The sequence below is a fragment of the Halictus rubicundus genome, chromosome 13 (assembly GCF_050948215.1).
Source record: "Halictus rubicundus isolate RS-2024b chromosome 13, iyHalRubi1_principal, whole genome shotgun sequence".
Classification (NCBI taxonomy): domain Eukaryota; kingdom Metazoa; phylum Arthropoda; class Insecta; order Hymenoptera; family Halictidae; genus Halictus; species Halictus rubicundus.
Window position 1 is genome coordinate 12,087,401 of NC_135161.1, and position 16,841 is coordinate 12,104,241.

The 16,841-nt window shown below is 39.4% G+C and overlaps 3 protein-coding genes and 1 long non-coding RNA gene across 6 annotated transcripts; 2 read left to right on the top strand and 2 right to left on the bottom strand.

The window, feature by feature from the left end:
- Positions 1-163: 163 nt before the first annotated feature.
- Positions 164-4,278, top strand: LOC143360292 (sialin). The gene is made up of 7 exons (XM_076799009.1): positions 164-294; positions 1,631-1,715; positions 2,238-2,458; positions 2,626-2,772; positions 2,864-2,996; positions 3,076-3,317; positions 3,452-4,278. Exons 2-7 carry the CDS (start codon positions 1,658-1,660, stop codon positions 3,668-3,670), a joined length of 1,020 nt encoding a protein of 339 aa, XP_076655124.1. The 5' UTR covers positions 164-294; positions 1,631-1,657; the 3' UTR covers positions 3,671-4,278.
- Positions 3,728-6,997, top strand: LOC143360294 (uncharacterized). Of its 2 annotated transcripts, XR_013083242.1 has the most exons (3): positions 3,728-3,848; positions 6,492-6,545; positions 6,868-6,997. It is a non-coding gene; the product is annotated as an uncharacterized LOC143360294 (long non-coding RNA). The 2 variants fall into 2 exon arrangements; XR_013083241.1 differs by lacking the exon at positions 6,868-6,997 and having other exon boundaries at positions 6,492-6,711.
- Positions 4,672-9,327, bottom strand: LOC143360291 (uncharacterized). The gene is made up of 6 exons (XM_076799008.1): positions 9,005-9,327; positions 8,530-8,908; positions 7,372-8,160; positions 6,754-7,185; positions 6,610-6,672; positions 4,672-6,279 (listed from the first exon to the last, which is right to left on the bottom strand). The coding sequence occupies exons 2-6, from the start codon at positions 8,906-8,908 to the stop codon at positions 5,843-5,845; spliced, it is 2,100 nt and encodes a 699-aa protein (XP_076655123.1). The 5' UTR covers positions 9,005-9,327; the 3' UTR covers positions 4,672-5,842.
- A 45-nt stretch (positions 9,328-9,372) lies between these two features.
- On the bottom strand, positions 9,373-16,702 carry Lmanii (Lysosomal alpha-mannosidase II). 2 transcript variants are annotated; one of them, XM_076799005.1, is made up of 17 exons: positions 16,340-16,702; positions 15,846-15,948; positions 15,689-15,770; positions 15,414-15,599; positions 14,859-15,064; positions 14,532-14,668; positions 14,135-14,268; positions 13,278-13,491; positions 12,982-13,178; positions 12,477-12,676; positions 12,053-12,249; positions 11,702-11,915; positions 11,265-11,382; positions 10,750-11,026; positions 10,435-10,677; positions 10,140-10,289; positions 9,373-10,005 (listed from the first exon to the last, which is right to left on the bottom strand). In XM_076799005.1, the coding sequence occupies exons 1-17, from the start codon at positions 16,439-16,441 to the stop codon at positions 9,787-9,789; spliced, it is 2,979 nt and encodes a 992-aa protein (XP_076655120.1). In that variant the 5' UTR covers positions 16,442-16,702; the 3' UTR covers positions 9,373-9,786. The 2 variants fall into 2 exon arrangements, with proteins under 2 accessions (XP_076655120.1, XP_076655119.1); XM_076799004.1 differs by lacking the exon at positions 14,135-14,268 and adding an exon at positions 13,838-13,971 and having other exon boundaries at positions 16,340-16,700.
- Between the last annotated feature and the right edge of the window lie 139 nt (positions 16,703-16,841).

Below are 16,841 nucleotides of genomic sequence, written 5' to 3' on the forward strand. Positions count from 1 at the left end.
TACTTCTCTTTCGTTAACTAATGTTACTAACCAAACTGTAGAACTGAAAAATGTGAGTAATCGTTTTTTAAAATTATTTTTAAAAACTCTTTAATATAATATTTTTCTATAAATTTCTTCTGTGAAATAAATATTCTCTAATATTTCCCAATATTTATTTCAGTATGGTGAAAGATACGAATGGAACCAACATATACAAGGTCTATTGCTCTCTGGATATTTTTATGGAGTGCTTCCAGGAAGTGTTCCAGCTGGTCTTTTAGCTGAGAAATATGGTGGTTCGAAAGTAGTTGCGTTAGTATAACATTTTTTAATTATCACTTTTCATGAAGTAATTAATAGGACCATTTTTCCTGCATCCTATGCCAACACAAAATATTTATTTGTTTACTGCTAGATAGTAGAATAGTACTCTAAGGCAGTCTAAATTAAAATAATTAAATTAGTATCACCACAAAATTGAATACGTTATGGTCCTAATAATTATAATACACATAGCAGTGGCCATAGAAATTGCAGCACTTGAAAAACATCAATGTACAATTATTGTATCTTATGTAAAAGAAATAATTTCTGTACATTATATAAAGTGTATATTGATATCATGCAAATTGTATATCATATGAAATTAGTCGAAAACTATGTCAATATAATTTAGTATCTAGGTATTGAAATAATTGAAGCAATGCAATTTTAATGGTCATTACTATAAATTGCGACTATGCACATACCACACGTTTACCAATTGTTGAACTATATGCTAATATAGATTTGCGACACTAATACCCGCCGCATTAAACCTTTTGATGCCTTGGGCTTCTGGTCTTCATTATGGTTTTGTGTTTGTACTCCGTTTTCTGATGGGCTTCTTTGGAGTAAGTTTTCCACCACAAATTTTTTTATAAATTGTTTCCTAAAACATAATTTAATTGTTCGATCAGGTAACGATCATTTCATTTTCCCAGACGAAATACAATTAAACTGCGAATGTCTGTGCGTTCATTGACTATAAAAATCGTCGAGATAATTACACTCTACGGAGTCTAAACATTTTTTGCGGCTGAAATCACCATAGACTTGAAGATTCAAGCGATTTAGCTTCTTACGACGACTTCGTGTTTAGTGTACGATTTTTTGTTGCCGGTTTATTGCTCTTCGAACGGAAAGTATGCCGCTGATATTAGAGTAACTCAAGGTGAACCACAAACAGCACGGTTGGACGTCAAAGTACAACAAAACGGTAACAAAAAATCGTTTTTGCACAACAACAAAGATTTCACTTTAAAATGGGACAAGTTATTTGTTGATATTTTGAATAATGAGTCGAATATTAACAATTTTTCAGTTAAGATTTTGAGGTTCATTAACTTCTAATCACATCACTTCTAATCACGTCACTTCTAATTCACATTAACAAATTATTTTAGTACCTGTTTCGCGAAAGTGTTTCTTATGGAACGTGGGAATGAAATAGTTCTCCAACTTTCACCACTTATCGTCATGCTCATTCTAAAGACATTAAACATAATACTTTTATTTAGCTCTTTATATAAGACATTCCTTTTCTCTTCGAAGGTCTTTATGATGATGCAGCAGATAGTGTTTTTACTAAAATGAAGTATGTTTTTAGGGGGCTGTTTACCCTGCCCTTCATGCCATGATCGCAAGGTGGGTTCCCCCAAGTGAAAAGGGCATGTTCGTGTGGACAATGCAAGGTAAAAGTATACAGAATATTCCAGGTTTTAACAGCGAAACTTTGTCAGCGTATTCTATAAGAAAAAAATGTTATATAAACATAGGTCGCTTAAAGCATTATTAAAAAGTCACAGCAAAAATAGACATCAGTCTGACATGAAGTTACTGCGATACAATGTAGGAGAATAGATGAGCAATATTTACATTTAGTCTGTTTATGCAAGCAGTGTTTACTGTCTGAGGTCAAAGATAACACAATACTTTTAGCACTTTGAGAAATAACTTCTAATACTTCTAATACTCCATGGAAAAATGTCTACTTCTCTTGAAAATACAGTGGCATGAGATCGGGCGATCTTGAAGGCCAAAGTATTGCTCCTCCTCCAGCTTACTAATGGCAGAAATTACCTTCAAAATCTTTGACGACCTCAGACAGTGCTTGTATAAACAGACTATATATTCTGTTTTAAATTATGAGACTGATTGTACCTTCGAATCAAATTTAAAAATACTATGTACTAACAATTCAACACGGTTTTCAGGTGGTCCATTTGGAACTGTGGTTACATTCGCTTTGTGCGGCCAAGTAATCAGTGCACTTGGTTGGAAAGCAGCATATTACGTCACAAGTGGTCTCATATTTATTTTCTATGCTTTGTGGGTTTTCCTAATATACGACACACCGGATCTTCATCCAGGAATTACAGATAAAGAAAGAGTTTACATTAAAGAACAGATAGGCACAACTGTCTCCAAGCAGAAGGTAAGTAAATGGTTGAAGATGAAAACAAAAGAACCTAAATGAATATTTACTTTACTTTATTGCGATTTTACACTATAATAATTAAATAAACACTTTCTCTTGTTCGAAAATATAGCTCACGTATTTTGTTTTGTAATATTTATTCTGCAAACATTGCAAAATTGCAGACGAAATTGCCAGTGAAAGCTGCTCTGACTTCCGGGCCTTTCTTGGTCCTACTGTGGGCCCACTTTGCCAACATGTGGGGAATTTACTTCATAGCCACTAATGGACCCAAATACACATTGGAAGTTCTCGGTTTTAACATGAAATCGGTAAGCCTTTATTTATTAGTAGAGTATTTATTACAAATTGCAACAGTTCTTTGTTAAACGAAATTGAAAATATTTATCGTATGCTATTTAGGGAGGAACTCTTACAGGATTACCATACATAGCTAGACTCGGTGCTGGAGTATTGTTCGCTGCAGCTGGGGATTACGTACGAAGAAAGAAGATGTTATCTTTAGGATGGATCCGAAAGATATTTATGCTCTTCTGTAAGGAAGTTTTGATAAGAATTAGATTGATACGACAAATGATAACAAGCGTTGTACAAACGATCATATTTTTTAACAGCTCACATGGGCCCAGCGATTGCTTTAATTGTAATGACGTATGCTGGCTGCGACGCGGTGACCGCAATTGTTATGCTGATAGTAGCATTGTCGTTCAATGGTGCGGCCTGTCAGACTAGTCTGCAGAACCATCAAGATCTTGCTCCAAACTTTGCTGGTTCGTTGTACGGAATTATGAACACGTTTGGCAGCTTCCCTGGATTTATTATTCCGCCGATTATTGGAGCGCTGACAAACGAAAGGGTACGAGTTATACTTTTATTCTAATGTTTTAACTAAAAATGCAATGCAAATTTCATTTGGTTCAGGTAAATTCGTTGGCTCTCTATTCAGCTATACTCTTTGTTCTGGAGACTATAATTTTTCATTTGTTGCAGAACGGAGTGGAGGAATGGCGTGTCATGTTCTGGATCTCGGCGGTAGTATTCACATCAGCGACAGTATTGTTCTGGCTGTTTGGTTCGGCCGAGATACAATCATGGAATGATACGAATGATCCCAAAACAGTGGCTAGCTCCGACGAGGAGAAACAGATGACTGAGATTCCTATAAAGGAAGTGGCGACGGAGGACGAGGGCGAAAACGAACGGCTTTAGCTTTAATAATTATTTTTAAACAACCGAACGGAGTGTAACAGACATTGGATAGGAATTATGAACCTACTACTTAAACACAGCAGCATTTCTCGAGGATCCTCGACGAATATTTTCTACTTCTTTGCTGCTACATGCAAAACGAACGAGATCAGTTTTATAAGTTGCACGCACATAACTGGTAAGCTATTTTTGAGACAATTATACAATAGCAATTTTCATACATTCGTTAATCTTAAAGTTTGTTACTTAATACCTCGAGTGTCCGGGACACGTACAACAATCAGCCTTTTATAGAATACAGTTAATAAACATAGAAAAAGATAATAGAGAAAGCAAGGATACCTAACTAGGGCAGGCATGTGCAACGCATTTTGCCCCGGAGCGTTTCGGATTGCCCCCGAGGGCAACGCTTCGGGGCGCATGATGTCAGTGGAAGATGAAATCTTGTCATTTCGGTGTTGAAGGTGACCAAAGATTGTCTATTTAGCTCTTCTTGTTTAAAATGTCCTAAACGGGTGTGGCTTTGTTGTTTTTGACCACAAAGGAGCCAGGACCGTGCCCTACGGGGCAACTTCTACTCTTGCCTGACCTAGGATGTTGTTAAAGACTATTTTGTCTTGTTGGCCATAACAATTTTTGGAGTCAATATGTACAGTCTGTACGAGTCCTTTTTTAGTAGACGCAGTCAATTACGAAAACCTACATGCACTTGCCACAATACGATTGCATCACGTTATGTGAATATTAGTTCGGTTTCTGGAAATGATGGTCCGTTTATGTAAATGTATGTAAATGTAAGTGTATGTAAATCTTCATGACTGTATATACAGGTGTCCAATGAAGTATTTTCCGCATTTCCACGTGGAATTTTCAAAACATGTACCGTGAGCACGATATTTATTTTTGAGAACGCTTTTACACGGTTTTGTACTTTTACATTTTCAACAACAAATCAAATGCAATAATTGCGATTCAAGAACATTGTTTTCTAATGTTTGATATACTCATACATCCGTATTATATCTTGCAATGTAAATAAGCGTTCGTGGATCGACGATTATATTGTTATCCTGCAAAAAGAGGATTACAGTACTGATAAGTCATTAATTTCAACAGTCGATTAGATTGTTTAGAGTGTCACGAATATCAAAAAACTATTTTCAACTAATGATCAAACTGTTGAAATGTAATAAAAAGTATATTAAACATTGTTACGTATAACAAAAAAAGGAATAAATGAACGATTACAATGTTTTGGCATATTGCGTTGGCAAGTTTTGTTTGTGCAAGCTTGAAATCATCTACAAATATTAGGATATTTGGAAGCGATAATATTACAGAAACTTGCGAAAATGAATACTCTTATCCGCATTTCTTGATTTTGTGCCAAATCATGCGTCGTACGTTTTAAGTAGAATCAATGTAGGTCATGGTAGCTTGGCGTCAGCAATGTCACAGCACTGCCAATAAATTATTTGCTATGCCTCCGGGTTCTAAGTGCGTGAACATTGTGCTATTCACGTGGCCCGAACGCTGAATATTAACCAACGGGATACAGAATAATTTATTGCAACGCTCGTCGTTTATTTAACGCTATTTTAAAGATGTCTGCGATTCAAACTTACAACGAGCGCGGTAACTTTTCGCTCGTACTTCTTCGAGACACATAGAATTTAGACGATTAATGATAATTAACTGTTACAATGTTACTTTATTTATAAACACTTTTGCAACTCCGACACGAACCGTGAAAGTCATGTTTACATTGTGATATGTATCGACTGTTTTATAAATATACATGTGATACATAAATGTGAAGATGCATTCATCTTATTTTAGCTTTTAGCGCGTTCGCTGCTGCGCCAGCATCTTTTACATAGTAATTCTTTCTGTCGTTGTTTTATGATTTTCTCATGAAAATAGTTGAAGTACGAAACTGAAGACATTGGCAGAATTTAAAAATATCATTTTATTATTCTCTGCTTTCTAAAATTGTTAAAAGGAAAAATACATTTTCATTCAACTTCTGTTCTTCGCAGATGACTCGGACCATTTTTACATTGCATAAACATCCATAGTGTAGTAATCACTGTAATAAATTCTGTAGCTTCAATCTCATTAACCAGACAATGTGCTCAATGTTCCGACATTGAAGCAAATAATTTATTTGAGTCATCCGTGAGAGTTCGACATCTGTGAGTGACATATAGGAATGATTTTGAAGTTGTCATTCGACTTCATATGAATCTGTGAACCATTCTGTTTGTACGTGCTGGTTGTGGGTAAGTGTAATCTCGAAAGAGGTTTACGAGTCTGCTCAATGCAGCAGGTGTTTGCGCTGCTGCTGCTGCTGCTTCTGTTGATGCATGCAATGCACGGCGGCTGCGCGCACCCGCTTGTCCTTTTCTTGAACAGACAACAATTGCTGAAATGCTCGAGCGAGGAAGCCATGCAGCTCTCTTGACTGCAGAATGTGTTCTTCAGTATCTCCAAAGCGTTCGCTGTTTCCGATGATATAGGTTTTGGAGGGGCGCATCTATACTGGTCACATGATTGAGACTTTAGTTTATCTAATGAACTTATTGTTCTGCTTGCGCTGCTGCGGGTCTCTGCAAATTATAACATAGTTTTATATCTACGTCGTTGTTGCAAACCGAGTAGATGATGTATAAAAGATAGTAGACAAATCAGGAGACTGTACAAGTACTGTCATATAACTTTTAAACTAATGAAGATTTTTTTGAGATCGAGATGATATTTTTTTACTGATTATTTACATTCGAAACTATATCGCTTTAATAATAATTTTTGGAAATTTCAGCGAAGAATTTTGGAAGATTATTGTATCGGGCAAGGGATCAGCGCTTTGCACGGGGTAAGTTAAATTGTTATAACTTAAATCACAAATATAAAATAAATACAACAAATTGAACTTTTACCTCCAATCGATACTGGTTTCATCACGGTGGCATCGATAACATAGGACCACTCGTTAACAGATTCTGAAACAAATTTAATACAGATTTCTGGTGAAATGAGAAGCAAGAAATAATTTTTAAACGATCATGCCATTAAATTGCTACCTTGTGGCGCAATCTCAGGTTCCGGTAGCACGTCCATAGTGTCCCCAGAGTATCTTGAAGAATATTCCGAACTGCTCACGATTGATTTCACCGGTGGGAAAATTTTCTTCACAGGTGGAGGGGGTGGTTGAACTTTCATCTCCTTCTGCGAAAGCGTGGTGACGATGTAACACGGCTTGTACGCGAGTAGTATGTCCTGCGTACGAAGTATCTTCGGCTGTTCCCGAGGATCATCGTCTTCCCCGACTGCACAGTACTGGCAGACCGACGGTCGCCTGCAAATGGAGCAGACGACCTCTTTATCCTTGATCTTCTGAACCTCGGAGACTCCGCCTATGGTTGTCTGAGTGTAGACCGTTTCCGTTTCCGTTTTCGGCATGGAGTCGAGGATTTTCTGTCTTCTTCTTGCTAACACGTCATCCAATGGCTTCGCTGTTTAACGAAAATCATTTGGAAAATGTTACATACAAGCTTTCATTTTTTTTTACTCATATGCACCGAGAAAATTCATTTTGGACGTTGCTTTCACTTAATACATTATTTTCTACAAGAAAAATGTCGTTTAGAAAAATAGAAGAGCCTAACTAACGATCTAGCATAACAGAAACAGGTACTAACGTTGCGATTCGATTTGCAGTTCTTCGAGCTTATCGATTATAGTCATCGTTCTCTTCAGGATAAAATACAAAACGCATTTGACCGCCTTCGGTGCATTATTGGAAACAACCTGACAAACGCATTCTAGCAAATCATCGATCAACGGTTCAACAACAAACGACCCCTCCATAGGATCGACAACAATCCCGTGTCTCAATTTTTTCAAAATATCCTGCTCCTTTTCTCCGCTCAATCTGTAAGTAACTATAGTTTGCATAGTTTCGTCCTTCATAGGGAATTTCAGTCTCTCGGTGCATTTATCAATAATTTCGTTCATTATTTCGTCTACAACTGCTATCGCTTCGATTCCCTCCGACAGCCAATTTTCCAAATAATCGGAAACCATATTTTTCGTTTCGAAATAGTTCGACAAAAGCATGCTATTCGAGTCTTTCGGCTGGCAAGTCAGATCAGTTTGCGTCTCGCAGTCGATGATCATCATGTTCGTGTGATTGTTGAATTTGATCGATGTCTGTACTTCTTTGTCGGACGATTCTATCTCTTTCTCGATTCTTGGATCGATTATCCACAGTGCTCGCTCCAGAACGAAATTCAAAATGTCTGGTATCTCCATGTTCGCGTTTTCCTCCTCGGTGAACTCGCAGGCGAATTCTTCGATCTCTTCTTCTGTCATCTTCGTTGATAGTTCTTCTGTTACAGTGTCTTGCGGTGTGTCGGCGGGGAAGCTAATTATAGTCTCCGTTGCCATAGTTGTCATCGGCATCGGCATCGGTGCCTCTCGCATCGACGCTGAAGATATTCATTAAAGCGTACATAAAACTAATTTATTAATACGTGATCTCGTCGACACAGCGTCGCCATTTTACGAAGCTACAAAATATTTTCGTACTGTCCAAGGGTCACAAAATAAGTCCCCGGTGAAAATTTTCCTATTAAATCCGCTATTTTGTAAAAAAAAAAAAAACATTCCGATCGTGTTCCATAATTACTGTAAAACGTATTCCTGAAGACAGTATGAACTTGAATTTTCTGATCATTTGGAAACAGCCATTTTACGGAAGGTAAACAATATTTTCGTACTGTCGGAGGGTCACAAAACAAATTGTTTCTATCTGAAAAATAAGTATCGAACGTATGATTGTTGTGCCTAGAACGTACTCATGATGTCCTTGTAATACGCCAATGGGGGGCACGGCGATGCCATGTACAGCGTTTGCGTGGCTTCGTCTCTGTACTCGGCGGAAATATGAACTTCCGGTACTCCCTGCAAGTATGTTTGATTGTCTGCATCCTGCCTGGGCACGTAAGACCCTAGGCTGACGCGTGGCCACGTCTCCAAGGTCGCAATTTCCGAGTCCAATGTTCCTAGAAAGTGCATCTGACTGGTGCCTCGCCTGTACACGATTTTGTCGAGGAGCAATGGCACATCCGGCGACGATGACAGTATCGCTGTCTTTGAGATCTCACGGATCGTTGCATCATCCTCTGGAGTCACTGTGATTCGGGTTTGCACCCAAACCTCATCTTCTGATGTCATCTGCGTGGCACATGGGGTGCATTAATATTTGGTTCGCATAAGCACAAGTACATATGATACAGTAATTTTCATAGTTGTACTCAACAAAATATTTACTTTGGCGAGGTGTTAATTGCACACTGTCGCGTGTAGGTTCTGTACGGCTTCGTGTCGATGAGATAGCACGTTTACTATCCAGAGATGTCATCTCAAAATTTCTGTGACACTGTCACGAAAAATTGAGCAGATGCGTAGGAATTGCGGAAAGAAAATTTTACATTTTGGAAGGTTAGTGGTTGTCTGGACTGTCAACTAGATTCACGTTCAATTATACATACCGCGTGGCAAGTATGGTAATGTATATATATATATCGTACTGCAACCATAGTGTGCGAACATGACGTCCACCGAAAAGTATAAATAAATTGTTGCAAACAAATATTACATTCAAAATCAATTGAGAAGGGCGTCAAATTAAATCCACGTTTAAAAAGAAGTCTTCGGTCTTATTTATTTTGTTTTGACTTTGACAATTTTTCAATGACATTGAACACCATCGTCAGTGAACATACACTGTACTTTTACGACGCAGGTCTCATCATTTCAGTACAAAACCAAATCTTTTTAGCAAACACTCGAGTCTCTTCTATACAACATCTGCAACGTTTGCATCTTGTTAAAATATAGTTTCCGTAACTTGCGGCACAGCGTTCATGGTTTCGGCACTGTGTGAATTAACAACAAGTATACGACAGAATTTTTTAACAATTATCTAGGTTACATTCTGTTTTATTATGTAAATGTATATTTTCGACAAAGATACAGTTCTTCATCTGACTTTCTCGAGACTTTTAGTGTGTTACATTACAAAAATTTAGTATTTTCGCAATAAAATGATGTTACTCTCTGCGAGGCTCCAACGTGATCAGGAATGTTTTTATCTCCATTGGATTTAGAGTAACAAAGTAATCGATAGGGTTGGGCGTGTCATTTTTCAGTTTCTCAACAATTTCGTTCGACTTGGCCCGCCATTGCATGCGTTTCACGTTTTCCACCCATTCGTTCGCGCCCAGTGTCGTTTCCCTGCACGTCAGAATGTTATAGTTTGCGAGCAGGCCCTGGTGACAGAAAACCAAACACAACACAGTTAGTCCAGCAATTAATAAATACCTATATGGAGATAAATATTCTCTATCGAAAGTGAACTTCGAACGACGATAATATTTACATTCTGTGACAAGCATAAACGTACCTGAAGATTGATCTCCACAGGTTTCGAGTAAGTCTCGGATTCACCTTTCTCGAATATGTGCTCTAATCTCAGTATAACGATGTTCATCGCCCAGGGCTCCAAAGTCAGCAGATGAACGTTCGGTCGTAGAGAATTGTTTATAGCGGTCACCTGGACACAAGAAAATGGTGAGATGTCAACGTAGAAGCATTCTGCAACTATTTCTGAAGAGTTACAGTTCAGTCGACGGAAAGCCTACTGACAGGCTTCCGGTAGGTAAAGTAATGTTAGCACGCGACCATAATTTCATGCTTACCGGTGTTTTGAACGGGAGCTCATCAATTGTGGAACCATAGGGGAACGGTGTCACCAGAGTCCACGGACGGAGCACTGTTTCGAGCTGCAACGTCTTCTCAGCTAGCATAAAGCTGTCCAAATTCTTCGTGCTGCCACCGTACAAGTAGTGAGACCCTCTGACTACCAAACCTGTGCCGAATGCCTCCTCGTTGAGAGCTTCGCCGACGCCAAACGCGTCGTCGTGCAACAGTCTCCTATGAACCTGCGTCAACAAGGATATCTCGATAGAAATTTCATAACTTATTGTTTAATTATTTCGAAGATGCAGTTTTACCATCAATTCAATCTCTCCGTCCCTCATGCTAGTCCCGCCTTGGGCTCTGTCTGTGATCACGCTGAGCCTTTGGTATCTGGACTTATCTTCCAAAGCTATTTTAGAGGTGACCGGATAATAGTTGCCGGCCACTGGCTCCTCTAACTTCAGGTTCCACGATGGACGATAACTTCTCTGCCGTTTCAACATTTCACGGCCGTTGCTGTCGGTGTAAAATTCTCCCTTGGACTGCAAGTTACTGGAATATTTGGTGACGATCTCTTTGCCAACATTGTCCCTGAAATTACAAAAACACACATATATATATATATAAACAATGAATGCCAAACCAGCAACCTCCAGCCTCCCTCTACTCTGTAGATGACAAACAAATTCGTCGCACTGAATGTATGTAATTCTATTGTAATTGTTAACAAAGCTTCGCTAGATTGAGCAGCGTAGGGAGACGTAGGAGAAGGGTCTAATAGCCGATTTAAAGATCATGTGATGGAACATTAATAATAATCGAGATTTACTTGACAGGTATCGGTCCCACGAGCCAATCGAATTCGACATACTGTTCCTCGTTATAAATTCGAATTACTTGGCTGACCCACTCGTTAATAGTCTGATGGATTTCCTGCACCACATCGCCTGAAATGGAAATGATTGCAATTACAATCGAGCACTGTTAATTGTGATTCACATGGACCAGAGCTGTTCAGCGTCTGCCCGTACGGGCAGCGAGTTTCTTGCCCTGGGCATGCCCAGGCAGAAGCAACGCCTCTCTGGGCACGGAGCCACGCCCCTGTGGGCGCGCCACAGCTACCCCCACTCTAATTTCCCCTTCCGCCGCGGCCGGGTCACGTGACACTGGCTGAGAGAGGGTAACTTTTTCCCCTCGATTCGTGCTTCCTCCCCTCGCCCGCTGATAGGCATGTTGAGCAGCTCTGACACAAACGTTGAAGGTTACCTTTGTACACTTTGTACTCCGTCGACTTGACAAAGGCTTTCGAGTCCACTCCGTTAGGTCTGAAGATGTATGCACCGGAAGACCTATTTTGAGCGACCTTGTTATTTCCCGTCTTCCCCTCGTAATAGTGGAACGATTGAACAAGGTTCATGTGCTTTTCCTTCTTCCAGTTTACAACAACTTTTCCGTTTTCGTCAATATATATCTCGAAAAGCTGTAAATATATTACAATTGCGTAAACATTATCTGATGTATTTTTATATTTTGCAACCAGTAGACTTGAAAATTTCGGAATCCTTTTAGGATTGAGATAATCAGGGACTGTAGAACTTTACATATGATTGTTGATACCTTGTTACTGATGGGATCCGACGAGGGAGAGTCAGGATAATAGTTTTCGCTTATTTTTTCCACTTTGTAAGAGCGATATCCCAGAGCTGGCACTTTGGCCATAAACACAAGCTCGTGCGTTGCTTTGCTTTCTCGTTGAGGAATTTGTTGAACAGAGTTTGCAATAGGTACCAATTGCGAGGTAACCGAACTGGAGTCTTGGAAAAAGAATGATATACTCTTTCAACTGTGCGATACACGTATTAAAACAAAAGTATATAAAAATGGAAAAATAGAAGAAAGCTGTTGTCAAAGTTCCATTTCTCATTAATAATTTTACTCGTAGAAGAATCGTAAAAACAACTTTACTCCGAGACAGAAATTACGTTATTCGTCTAATTCTTATTAGACCTTTTTAATAGTGAATTTTCTGTAGTATATATACCTGTTGGATCCGAAACTTTGTAGACGGCTTTTTTGACAGGAACCCGAATTGGCGTGTTAATTTCGAATGTCAAAGGATTATAGATTGTGAGCATCGAGTTCTGATCCTCTGTGTACGGGCACGAACTGATATTCAATTGCATGCATGAGAACATTTTTATAGCCGGCTTCGTGCGATTCTGATTTTCGGCCATCCAGTTTCTGTGCAACAGTATCGATAATACTAACGATTATTCGATCGAATAGACTCTTCGGTGCATAATTCGCACACAGGAGTTACGAGACAACGATCTAATTATTCAAAAAATTTTTGAAACGTTTCTTGTACGCGCAACTCCTGTTTTCAGCTCTTCGGAGCACAGGAAAATAAATTATCTTTACGCATAGAAGAAATAATATAAATAAAATTATATTTTCTTAACCGGTAGAAATAATAAACCAAGTAGTATTTTATTACTACTGTGTAACATGTATAACTAATTGACAAACAAAATTGTTTGTATTACCTTACTGCTTCGGCCACAGTCTCCGATCCTGTCACCATACTCTCGTACAATATGCGAGCATAATCAGAGGCAACCGCTTGTTTCTCGGTTCCAGTGACCGCGTCATGATGTTGCATTATGCCCATCGCTTCTCGGAAACGCTCCAAGTTTTCATCGTGTCCTGTGAAATTAGACAACACGGACAACTGTTTGGTTACCTGGAAATGAAACAATGTTCCGGTTAGTTCAACGTTATCGGGACAATCGGATAGTTACAATTGTTTCGTTCAAGAAAACAATTAAAAAACATACGTTACCTGTAAGAGATTGTTGCCCATTCGTTCGAAGTATTTGACAGATGGCCTTGACGTGAAGTAGCCGGTCCAATAAGAATGGGCATCGCTGGCGTACGGGAAGAAATCATCATCCTTCGTTGGCCATTCTAGATTAGCATCATGCACAGCTTTCAGGTAGCATGATGGCGTCGAGTAGAATATGTTCACTTCGGTACCACGCAGTTCTCTTACGTACCTATTCAATATGAAACAGATTTTCAGTGTTGTGGTTTGGTAGTATCATAATTTTCAGAAAATTATTTTAGTATTCTTACTCGGAGAAATTGCCAATATAATTTTAAGCAGAATTTATGTGATATTTTCCGTTCCACTTTTGGAAATATTGGAATATTTTCAATGTAAAACTTGAAGAATTTAGATAGATTTCATAAAACATGGAGTTTACCATTTTGCAGAAACAGCCATGGTATTGTCCTTTTATTATAAAATTATTTGACGAAGCATATTAAGTTAAAAGGTTAGTAGCGAGTGCGTACAGATTAGTCGTACATCCGGAGAACGTTCAAACGATTACGCGTTACCTGATCAGTCTGTCCAAGTTAGTATACCACATCTCAGCCTGTTGGTAATTAAAGTCCTCACCCATTGTGAGTATAATGTTGTTGGTCCTGTACTGCGACGCCTGTTTCCGAGCATACTCCAGGAATTTGTTCACCTGTTGACGACGGATCGCAAAACGTTATACTTACCGAAAGATTCATGCGATTTATTAGAACTTTACGACCCTTTCCTTCCTTTGGTCCTGCTATACCGAGCGCGAGCGTACCATCGAAGCGACTTTACAATCACAATTATGCTTCATCGATTAAATTTACTACCTTATCAATCTGTCCATATTAATGAAGTACATTTCCGCCTGCTGATAAGTGAAATCTCCGCCCATTGTTAATATGATGTTATTTGTGCGGTACACTTCTGCTTGTTCAGCCACGTATTGCATAAACTTACTCACCTGTTTCGTAACAGGCACATTTGTCAGTTCACCATCACTAGTACAGTAATGTCTCGATATTAGAAATATTTCGATTTGCTTGTGCAGTCGACTCTTGGAATTGTTTCAGAAATTAATTGTTAATTTGACCAAAAAGGAAGGAAATTTATGGCCTATGCATGTTTTTCATCAATTTGCTCAGTAACTAATATACAATCGAGCAGACACCGTAAATAGCGAACGATTTCGAAAATAGTCCAAACTGCAAGACAATCAAAACTTACCCTTTCGGGAACATTATAGTCTGGACTCCGGGGATCGTCGTTGATGGGTTCGTCCCTGCATAAAACATCGAAACAGAATCCAGGGGGCGGGGAGTAGGTATTGTACATGGCGACTGTGAACAAGTCCGCCTTAGCTCCTGCAACAAAATTCAAGAAAAGGTTAAACTTCACTTTGGGAAATCAGAAATTTTTAACTTTTTTCAATGTAATTCTGTAGATTTTGCGGAGGAAATGCCGAGAATCCAAGTTTTAACGTTAGGAATTCACTGGTACAAAAGTTATGGCAGAAATACGACATTTTCGGGAGATCCTGTATTTAATAATTACCTAAACTTGGACTGCTCTTCCAGATGAACTCCATAGATTTGTTTTCGAGCCTCTGTTGTTTGTCCTGGTAATCGATACGACCCAAGAATAGACCATCGAACCCTAATTGCGAGAAAATCGATGCTTGTTCTCTGGAGTGACCGAACGGATCTATTTGCCAGCCAATACTTGGTTTTGCGCAAGTTCCAAATTCGTCATAGAGCCGCCTGCAAACATGTTCCGCACGAACCATAAGTACACTCGACGACTACTCAATTCCGAAATTAAATTCGAGTACTCATTTCTTGTTTCATCATAGTCCAATAAAGAAGCTTGGTATCTTTTTTAAAAATGGACCACACGACATCAGTTCTTCTGCGAAGCTACAACGATCAGTTTAGCAGACGATACGCATTGAAAATTATAGTGATAGTTTTTGCTTTTTGCAATTTTTTTTCATCCTGTGATGACAATTTAAGATCGAGGTCGTTTGGTCCATCTTTGAAAAAGTAATTCTGATGTAAAAGTCGTGTGAACAATTACGCGAGTCGTTGCAATTAGAAGTATCGTGTTTACCTGAATCCCCAGGTGTACTGATCCACGAGGGATTGATAGTGTGTGACTGCCTCGTCGTTCATGCTCCATCCACCACCGATAATTTCCAATTGGCCTTGGTTGATTAGGTCCCTCACAATTCCCTTGGTTCTCTCGTTTTGTCTCACCCACCATTTCCATAAGAAAGCTGTCTCCACGTACATGAACCTAATTTCATATCAAACATTACTCGAGAATATTTTCAATCAATACAAGATTATCATTATTAATAAACCTAGAGTCGAATTTTTAATTACCTTCTCTCCGGATTCGCCAACAGTGCTTGTACGACGCTGTCTAAAATATACTGCACGCCCGCCAGTTGCGTGTTTGACCGACCTTGAAAAGAAATCGACAAAAGATTAATCCTAGATTATTATAATAATCTCTACGACGGAATTTCAATGAACATACTTCCGAAGAAATACTGATCGACCGTCTTCAGCCAGCCGACATCGTCGTGCGTGTGAGGTACCAGGTGAATGTTTAATTTGGTTTTATCCGCTGCGGGACATGCCTGCAATAAATATATTTCCAATCACTATTACCACATGAGGATCCGAAAACTATTTGAATTTCCCTCCTCACGGTGTAAATAAACAGCCCGTATTGTTTCAAATGTGGCGGTTCACCTTTCGCCGGAAGCCGAATAAATTGACTAGAAAGGGTCGTAGTTCAAGTTTGGGGCAAAATCGTTGCAAATGGCAAAAAACCTTTCGCTCGACGGTGGTTTCGGTCACGAGAAAAATTTCTCAATGTTCTCACAGGCGTTTATTTATTCAAGGCTCGGCCGGCTCGGTAATGACCGCAAATTACACGTGTCATTATTATTTCCAGTGAAGTATTACAGTTGCAGTATCACGGGGAAAAACGTCGAATCAGAACCTAACCCAGATTTATTCGCTCACCTTGTAACCACATCTCCTGTCCCCCGTTTCCCTCGGGAGGCTAGCTGCTCCTCCATAAGAGCAGACCAGGAGAAAAGGCAGGAGAAGTTCTAGCCACAACATCGCAGGTCGTTGACGGCTACGGTCGGCCGCTGACTAATGACACAGTCGCTCTTTCATCTCTACTTTATACTATACTGACGGACTTCGCACGCCACCGTCACTGCGACTGCGTCGGAACGCGAAGATAACACGTTATATCGACTGCATATCAATATACAGAGCGTCCAAACGCGAAATCACCGATGGTCACGAAATCACAGGTGGTGACCACCTCCGTTCATCATAATGACTTTCATTGCCGAAGGTGGCGTAATAAATCTTTCAATGGCAATCAGAATTTCAATCGTTCACCAAGAAGTCAATTCTACTGACATAATCCAATACAGAGATGCTCAACATGCCTATTAGCGGGCTGGGGCGCCCGCCGATGCCCACGGGCACACCTACGGGGCAAGGCCAG

Coding starts and splice junctions, on each gene's coding strand:
- LOC143360292 (XM_076799009.1), top strand. CDS start 1,658: ATGATCGCAAGGTGGGTTCCCCCAAGTGAAAAGGGCATGTTCGTGTGG. Junction 2,997..3,075: donor AAAGATATTTATGCTCTTCT/GTAAGGAAGTTT, acceptor ATTTTTTAACAG/CTCACATGGGCCCAGCGATT. Junction 3,318..3,451: donor GAGCGCTGACAAACGAAAGG/GTACGAGTTATA, acceptor CATTTGTTGCAG/AACGGAGTGGAGGAATGGCG.
- LOC143360291 (XM_076799008.1), bottom strand. CDS start 8,908: ATGACATCAGAAGATGAGGTTTGGGTGCAAACCCGAATCACAGTGACT. Junction 8,161..8,529: donor GTATTACAAGGACATCATGA/GTACGTTCTAGG, acceptor GAATATCTTCAG/CGTCGATGCGAGAGGCACCG. Junction 6,673..6,753: donor ACCTGAGATTGCGCCACAAG/GTAGCAATTTAA, acceptor AATTTGTTTCAG/AATCTGTTAACGAGTGGTCC.
- Lmanii (XM_076799005.1), bottom strand. CDS start 16,441: ATGTTGTGGCTAGAACTTCTCCTGCCTTTTCTCCTGGTCTGCTCTTAT. Junction 15,065..15,413: donor CAGTACACCTGGGGATTCAG/GTAAACACGATA, acceptor ACATGTTTGCAG/GCGGCTCTATGACGAATTTG. Junction 10,006..10,139: donor CTGTGGAGATCAATCTTCAG/GTACGTTTATGC, acceptor TTCTGTCACCAG/GGCCTGCTCGCAAACTATAA.